The sequence below is a fragment of the Acanthopagrus latus genome, chromosome 17, assembly GCF_904848185.1.
Source record: "Acanthopagrus latus isolate v.2019 chromosome 17, fAcaLat1.1, whole genome shotgun sequence".
NCBI classification, from domain to species: domain Eukaryota; kingdom Metazoa; phylum Chordata; class Actinopteri; order Spariformes; family Sparidae; genus Acanthopagrus; species Acanthopagrus latus.
In genome coordinates, this window is record NC_051055.1 from 14354658 (window position 1) to 14363717 (window position 9060).

Genomic DNA, 9060 nt, shown 5'->3' on the forward strand with positions numbered 1-9060 from the left:
ACCTACCACCTTACAGTCACCCCAAGCTGTGAAGAACGAGTGTTAAATAACTCTGCCCAAGTGTATCTGTGTCTCTACTGCAAATACAGGCAAATATCCGTGCAGCCAGACTGAGGTTTTGCTCAGGCCTGTCTCAAAAAGATGGCTGCAGGGGGTCTCTACAGAAGTAAGCTGAAGGAGAGGTATGACAGGAATTAAATGCAATGCAGCGCAACTGCATTAACACTTGAGTCTTCTTACTCATTCAGGTGAGCATGGACGGTATGTACAGTACAAGCAGGCAGAGAGGAACACAGGGTGATGGGCAATTTGTGCCTCTCTCTCACCCCCTCAGCAATGTTACAAAACGCTGCATTCTTTCCACAGATCCCAATGATAACAAGGGCCGCGCCGCCTTTGAATGGCAAGCAAACCTACTATTGATGTGAGCCTTGAATTCCTGCACCATCCATCCGTCTCAGGCCTCCTTTTGAACTCAAAAATGTGTTTGCTTGTCACACATTTGAAGCGCAGCCCCCACACACAGAAACACAAAAGATTCTTAATGTTTATTTTCTATATAGCAGTAAGAGTGCACTTTACCAAGACAAGGCCATAAATCAGAAAATAAGGGCTAAAAACAAGATGTGGTCAATTTTCTCTTTATTTAGAAATTTAAAGGTGCAAAATGTATACATTTTTGTTTAAAATCAACATACATTATTAGCAGAATATGTATGTATAACAGTTTTAGTCAAAGACATCTATGTATTGTGTTGAAGAGATATCTACTAAGGTTAGCATACATATTTTTTTAATCTGATTGCTATCAAAATGAATTTACTTTAAAATACTTAAAATGTACTTTAAAACAGTACTTGAGTGAATGTATTTAGTTACATTCCACCACTGCCTGTGCATGCATGTACAGTATGAATGTCTATTTTCCTCTGTTACATCCGTCTATGTCAGTGCTGGCCTGGTCTGTCTGCACTGTGAGACGGAGTCAAACATGACCAGTGGTGCACCACGTCCTCTCCTGATAGTTGCTCCTCTCGACACTGATCCTCCACATCCATCTCCATGATGTGTTTGCAGAACTCTGTCATATTTTCCACCCTCTATCCTCGGGTACAAACAGACATCTTTGAGGCACTCCGGCCATCCTGCATCGGGTCTGTCAGCGGCCCTTTGTTTGCCCCCTCCCTATCGAAGGAGTGTCATTTGTTCAGGTGCTCGCTGCTGTCTTTCTCTCACCATCGCTGCCCCAACAGCCATGCTGCTTTTTAGCGAGCATTCCTTGTCTGTGCATCCAGAGCTCTCCTGCTGGCCACAGATCTGAGGGACAGGAAGTAGGTCAGATTATTAAGTAAAAAGAGGTCAAAATGTCATATGTCACTGAAGCTGAATTCTTGTCATTCAAAGCTCACCGTAGGATGCTGAGTATGTTGAGTTGACGTCTTTTTACAGATCTCTTTGGGGAAGTGATTCCCGGGCTGCACATGAGGAAGAAGTAATAAGTTAGGATAAATAGTTGGTGGATAAATTAAAAGAGACTAAATACAGACTGCCCATGACATTGCATTTTGCCTCTTCAAAGTTTTATTGCTATTGTTCTAGTTAAAGAATATCTAACTTACATAAAGGCATTAAAATTTTATTTTTTACATTCTCAGTCACCTAAAACAAGATTTATCTTTACAAGCTCACTAAATGTTTTACTTTACAAGAAATCACTGTCACTGTTCTCCCATGAAATCTCCTGTCTTCGCCTGTCACTCACCCTCTTATCTCTGCTGTTTCTAGGTGGTGACGCCAGTTTTTGGGTATTTTCTGGGAAACAAGATATCTCAACTTAGCCTCTAATTGCTTCTCAACGTGCTTTACTCCTCCAGTCTCAGAGCCAATCGGAAACAGGCTTTGTGCACCAGACAGAGAACATTTTACCCCCCAGGCCTTGGCTGTATAATTTGATGATCACAGTGGGTATACTGATACCACTCCTTGTCATCCACAAAGGGCAATAACATTTGCCTTTTACTCTCACGTGGGCCCTGCTTCACAGTTGTTTTGAATGCCTTGACTGACCTCTGACGACAGAAGCTGGCGCAGGTTTGATCATCTGGGTTGGCACAGGTGCAGCGGCAAGTAGATCTCCTGCGTCTGGACAGAGCGCTGCCGAGACCATAAACTGTGGTCTTACTGCAGAGAGAAGGACAGACACGGTGCCATGAGTGGGATATAAACATTGTGCAGACTTTGCTCTTTGATACTCAATACACCTCTGCCCATTTAATCATACAGTGATATGATAGCACTTGTTTATTCTGGATCAGAACGCTAATGCACTTCTAATCATCCTGACTAAAAGTTACTATACAGAGTATGCTGCATGTGTGGCCTCTCTTGCTCACCTGGGAGTATTGACCCAGATGATATCCAGGTGGCAGAAGTAGTGGCACTCAGAGTCCAGAATGCTGCTACAGGCACAGCGCTTGGTCCTCGCTCTCTGCGGGACACTGTCAGCAGCTTCCACCTCCTGCTGTTTCAACACCGGTAGACCAAAACCTGGTTAAAGATAGAGCCACTCAGTATCAGAGACCCAAAGCATCAGCATCCATCAGGGGTCTACTCTTTTACTGTCTGTTGTTTTTAAAAACAGATGGAAATGTTACATCACTACAACTTGCGTGTGAGAGCATGAATAAGCTCATCAACCATTCTTAAATTCTTAACAGATTCTTCCTGCAAAACTCATCAGTCTTGATATTTTACAGTGAACAAACAAATGTATTGTAAGATGTAAATGTGGATGGATATGCATGGACTCCTTTCATGCCAAGTTCTCACATCTACTTCATCTTGTATTATTTTTGATTTATAAAACCCACACAAATTCAAGCATAACACCTCCATGCTTCTACCACTTGTACCACAGAAATCATTTACAAACTGTCTGTCAACATTGAGCAGCGGTAAGAATCCGCTCCAGATCAAACAAGCAGCTTCTGTGTGACAAATGAACCCTTTTATGTGCTCTGAGCTTGCCAAAACGCGCATGTGCACCAGCATACAGTGATGGCCACTGCTGCTTTGTGCACAGTGCGACTGAGATGAAGACATTCAAAACACTAACAAAAACACACAGATAAAGCAATAATATGGTACCATTCTCTCTTTTAAGATAACTGAGAAAGTTCCCAGATTCATGTAAAGGATCCGAAGCTTACAAGTAATGTCATGCACATCTGCTAAAACTAGAGCAAATATTGCAATCTTTTAGAATACATCTAATGAAAAGTAGGCTTACCCTCCTGCATTGTAGCCCACAGAGTGATGAGAAAAAGCACGCTGGTGTTAGCAGTCATACTGTCTCTGATAGCAGCTGGATGAGGCTCTGCAGAGATATGATTATCCGTACAGTCACAGCTGTGTTGTATCTGCTGCTGCTGTTTATCTGCAGGTGTCTGAGTTCTGCCCTTCTTATACCTCCCTCACATGATGTAATGGAATAAGCTCCACCCACAGCTGTTTGCCATGGAGGCACAGTGTACGACCCCAGGGTGTTGGAAACCTGTGACACATTCCAGGAATATCTGGTGCTTTGTAGCCTCTTCATGACACCGCTGTCACCCGCTGAGTGACATTTAAGTCTGAAGTTTACATTTGGATGAGAGAATGTCCACTTCCACAAGCTAAAGTGACGGAGGAGGACATGAAGTTAGAAGGATTGCCTAATTTGCTGGAGTAGAAAGATGGAGGCTGATGTGTGAATAGGGTCTAATAGGCGATGGAGGAGGAACAAGATAATGGATCCCAACAGTGATCACTGGGAACACATGTGGGAAGAGATAATGGGAGGGAAGCGATATGCTGGTTTCCAAAGGAGACAATTTAAATTGGACAAAACATATAAAATCAAAGTTCATCATTGATATCCAAATCCAGAAAAGACCAGAGGCCTTTTATGTTCCAAATCTAACCTGTCAAGCTCCTGATACAAAGCCTGAGGCATTGTCATCAAATGATTGTGACCTTTAAATATATTCTGAAACTGAGTCGGAATCCAAAACACTTTTAGAAATGTCTGAAAAATACCTTATTTTGAGAAAATATGGATTAATAAACCTTTTGACCTCCAAGTACTGTACTGGCAGTTTGATGTTACTGAAGTTGCCACCATTCAGCAATCTATTGGACTTGACAAATCAAATCAAATATTTGCTAGTCTTCTTGAATAAGACAAGCCAGTGACAAGCTGAAAATAGATCTTTGTTAATAAAACTATATTGAAATATTTTTGTTTTTGTTGTTGACATGACTGGACTAATGTTAGTGATGCACATCCAAAAAGTCTGTTATTTTCCCCAATGGTGCGTCTAGTCTCTTAGTAGATACAGAAACAATATATCACTATCAGTGATTCACGTTACAGATTGATGTGACTCGTGCAGATTCCCAGCATCTTAGGAGACGTTTCTTATCACATCTAAAAAAAAAGTTTTTAATTTTTAGTACCAAAATAATGAATGAAGCCTTCAGAGCTTGTGAGTGAAACATGCAGGGCTTGATGATTAAGGTGAACTGCACTGATTCTCATCGTGGTGACGGCTGTGGGCTGCATGTCGAAGGGTCCTTGGGCAAGATACTGAACCCCAAACTGCTCCTGATGTGCTGGTTGGCACCTTGCATGGCAGCCACCGCCATCAGTGTATGAATGTATGTATGAATTACTGTAAGTTGCTTTGGACAAAAGCATCTGCTTAATGCCCTAAATGTAAATGTAATGTAAATGGTGTAGGTAAAAAAAAAAAACCCAAAAAACCTGGGGTCTTGTTTTTATTTCTTTAAACCGATCACGATCGTTTTGGACATCACAAAGCCCAGGATGCAGCTACAGCAATACGGTGTCCTTGTTTTACACATGGGCAGTTGGACCAGGCAGTAAAAGGCAAAGAAAAGTTAACAGCTGCTAGCTTGTTTTAGTTCATACTGCTAGCAACAATTGGGGAAGGATAACTTTTCTTCTTCAGCAGGTAGATTGCTAGCTCTGGGGTTGTTTTTGTTGTATCCCATAGCAACAGGGATGTTAAAAACAGTGGGAGGCAGAGAGCGGAAGGGAGGAGAGTGTCCACTGATATAACCCTTCATCCTGTGAGTCAGACTGGTCATTTTGTGACTGTATGGGTATAACCATCATAAAATACATTCAAGAGTTTCATTTGACTGAAATGAAGCCTCCATGATAGCTGGTGAGGGCTCTCATACAGATAAGCAGGCTGTTCTCCCCTGCCCCTCTGGCACTATACACTGCTGGTCATGTCCCACCCACATGGTGCCCAGTATGCAGGTCAGCCGTGCCAGAGTCATGCTGATAGCCAAATGGCAGCCCTCACTCATGTGAATACAGTCCATGCATGTTCAGATTAGTAGCATTGATATTATCTTTGCTGCAATTATTTCCCAGAAGAGGACGGGTCACTTTCATGATTGGGAAATCATTTTCATTTTCTCTTGTGAGCTGAGATCATTCTTGTCCGATGGCAGCCTGTGAGCATGTGAATCAGGCAGTGCATTTGAGAAAAATATAGATTGAGAGACAGCCATGTAATCTGGTTGTTATGTAGTTTTTACTATAAGAGCATTTTGTCATTTTCATTTCCCGTCCATGGATGGTGTTTACCTAAAGGGGCTTATAATCCGTTTTCCATGACACACGGCACCTGAACATATAGAACATAACAGAGAGCAGACAGAACGTTTCCTCGCTGCAGTGGGCAGCGCACTAAAACATGTCAATGAAAACACTGAGGAGAGCAAATGAAACACAGAGGAGGACAAGTGGGAGGACAGAAGAGAGAACAATCAATACAATGATTTTGTGTTGTGTAATAGGGAGACTGGATGATTGTAACACTTTTTACTTCAGTACTGGTAACTCACTGAGTTTTGTAGTTATTGTTCTCAAACCTTTATACCTTATAAAGTACCCTGTTTTGTTTTTGATTTGTTTTGTTTTCATTACAAATGGATGCAACACCATTGGATTTGCTACAAAATGAAAGTGGAGTAGGAAACCGATTTGTCTGACCACCTGTGCCAGTATTCAATTTTAATCTGGTCACCAGTCGCTAACCCGTCATATGCTTACCTCATGTGGAGTCTGTCCATAGTGCAGGTCTGCTGCCTGAGTCAAATAGTCAGCCAACTATTGCAGCTGCACGTCAGAGAAAACTTTGTTGCTGCTCTTATAACTTAGACTGGGAAAGATCACTGGACCCCCGGACCCCCAGCTTCTGCAGTGATCTGCAGTAACTGTTACATGGCAGATCCCATGTGCCTTTGCAACTGATCCGACTGACTTACCCTTCTTTGTGAACTCATCAGAGCCTGTATTTTTTAATCTTTTTTTTTTTTTAATACTGGCAGGCACCCCTCTGTGTCTTTTCCACTGCATCCTGCAAAATTATTATATACAATATACAATAATAAATACAATGTTATTAGTGAGAAACTACAACTTAATATAATATAAGATAATATTTTGTCTGCAATAGTATAAATACTGCACAAAATAAAGTCTTCATACAAAAAAATAACTCTTTTTTTCTGCAAAAATATTCATCAGAAAAAAAGATCTTCATTGACTGATTTTATATGCCTAAATAAGCTAAATAAACAAACTGACCATGAAGCAGAACACAATTTCATACTGTTTTACTTTGCTTATTTGTGGCAGACCCTGCCACTTGTCTAGCTTCAAACAGTGTTCTGAGGACCTTATTTTCCTCTGAGAACAGCTATTTTCAAAAATTTCTGAGTTTGTATTATTACCCCATTAATATTCTAAATATTTAAAATTCTAAATTGGAATTTCTCATGGAAACCCTTATTAAGTATCATCTCAGTCTGTTTTCTTCTCCTCCCAGACTCTCAGAGGATGAGTTACTAGTGAGTCGATCAGGATGTACTAGTGTCAGAATATAAAATCTGCCAGACTTCCGGTGGGGCGGGCACAACATTTCCCTCTCACATAAACATTTGTGGAATGTCTGACATGGTGGATGTGATGTCCACACTGAAGATTTTATAACACATTCTTGCACCAGGGGTTATAAGTTGAGTTCCCTCAGGAGCACAGATGTGACCCCTCTGCCATCACATCAAGCAGCTGTTCGATCTCTGGAATATGGATAATGAGTAAAAGCGATGCAAGTGAGAGGAAATCTAGGGAGTCTCTCTTTGTTCTGCCACGCTTCCGTGTGTTCGCCGGCTTCTGTCCTTAACACAGGTGTTCATTTTTAATTAGCAACCTTACCTCCTCAGCTAACTCTTCCGAAAACATCATCAGCCTCTAACCCTTCTGGTTCGGTGCCGTCAGCATATACAGAGCTTTGAAAATGGAAGAGAGCTCATTCCCTTCAAATCATTTTTCATATGGGTGTCTAAAAATACAAGTGCCTCTGTTGCCTGTTTTATCAAAATTTTTTGTGGAACGTCAAGTCACAGCAGCAAACATCTCTGGGCTTCTTGTCAACACACTCGCTGCTGTGCCTAAGTCAGCTTTATGTAATCCACGTCTTGCTGTGCTGTTAAACATTGTTGTGCAAAGCACCAGTGACGGTGAGCGGAAACAAAAACACTGCAGGGATGGGAGTGATACATTAACAGGAATATTGTTTTATATTGTTTGTTTTGTGCTCCTTTAGTTGCATATGAAAAGAGTGATTAAATTGGATGATATAAAAGAATGATAGAGGGTTTAATCATTTAAGGATCAAAATCAGCCCTTGGAAATGATTAGTGTCCTCTCACCATCATAAAAATGGGCGTTTTCAGGACTGTTTCCAACTCATTGTTACAAAATGAACACACGATTGACCTATATACCCAACAGAATTTATAGACTTGTTATTTAAGTTTTATGCTGGTTGAGATTTGATAAGGTGCATTTCTTCAGAAAGGTGTGTGTTCACCCTCTTGACCCTAATCAAAACCAAGATTTGGATGGATACCTTGAGGGTTGCTGATTTAGTAAGGACATCTAGTGGTGCTTCTCAGGAATACAGCTGCCCTGAAGAGAGGAAAGCTCAGCAGACTGATAATTGTGAGTTTATATCTGCTACTTAACCCTTGTCACATGGTGAACAATTAAGAAAAACTCCTTAATAAATGAGAAGAGAGGTACCAGAAAAGGAGACACCACAAGGGCTTTAGATCCACTATAGATCAGGAGAGGATAACAAGTTGGCAGTAACAGTTTCTGTGAACCACTTATAAGTTCACATTTGTATGTGTCATAGGCCTACTGTATCAAGATTTCAACAAAACATGACATGATCATCATGATCATTTGCAGTGACAAAAAACAGATATATTTGATGAGAAGAAGCAACATTTTTCACACAAGACTGACTCAGGGTAGCGGGTAGAGCAGAGCAGGTCGCAGTGGAGCTGAGCTGCATGTCGAAGTGTCCATGAGCAAGATACTGAACCCCAAATTGCTCCTGATGTGCAGTTGGCACCCTGCATGGCTGCCTCTGCCATCAATAACGGTGCTGCAATGAGCCGGCAACTTGTCCAAGGAGTACCCTGCCCTTGTTCTAGCAAAACCCCCCGCAACCCCATAAAAAGGGATAAAAAGCTCCAGACTGCAGCTTTAAGAGAGAAAGTACAAAGTACAACCAAACTTACCACCAACTACACCAAAATAGAAGCCAAGACCAAAATATCACAATGTACCACAAACAACCACTAATATCACCACAATTACCATACAGAAATGACAGAGAAATAACAGCTTCTTGCGTTCTTCTAACAAATTCCGATGCGACCAGTTGGACACTCAAAAGATATATGTTGTGGTTTTAACGTGGTTTCTTGTTCCAACTTCCCTGATCTGTTGTAGAAAACCAATTCATTGGTTCATAACAAAAATAAACCATTAAACAACAATACTTAGACCCCCACAATGTAAATAAAACAAGCATTGTGGTAGGAATGCTACTGCAGCCAAAGCATGATGCTGTGTACATGGTGACGTGGAAAAAAAACAACAAAAAAAAAACAAAACAACCAACC

General features: G+C 41.2%; 1 protein-coding gene across 1 annotated transcript; it reads right to left on the bottom strand.

Moving 5' to 3' along the window:
* Nucleotides 1-631: 631 nt before the first annotated feature.
* On the bottom strand, nt 632-3446 carry LOC119006078 (endothelin-2). The gene is made up of 5 exons (XM_037074419.1): nt 3290-3446; nt 2394-2547; nt 2068-2181; nt 1410-1475; nt 632-1317 (listed from the first exon to the last, which is right to left on the bottom strand). Exons 1-5 carry the CDS (start codon nt 3345-3347, stop codon nt 1266-1268), a joined length of 444 nt encoding a protein of 147 aa, XP_036930314.1. The 5' UTR covers nt 3348-3446; the 3' UTR covers nt 632-1265.
* Nucleotides 3447-9060: the final 5614 nt, after the last annotated feature.

Bases quoted from the DNA above. Each gene is read 5' to 3' on its own strand.
- LOC119006078 (XM_037074419.1), bottom strand. From the start codon at position 3,347: ATGACTGCTAACACCAGCGTGCTTTTTCTCATCACTCTGTGGGCTACA. The intron at 2,182-2,393 runs GTGAGCAAGAGA...TTCTCTCTGCAG, and splicing joins ATCTGGGTCAATACTCCCAG to TAAGACCACAGTTTATGGTC. The intron at 1,318-1,409 runs GTGAGCTTTGAA...CCTGTCCCTCAG, and splicing joins AACATACTCAGCATCCTACG to ATCTGTGGCCAGCAGGAGAG.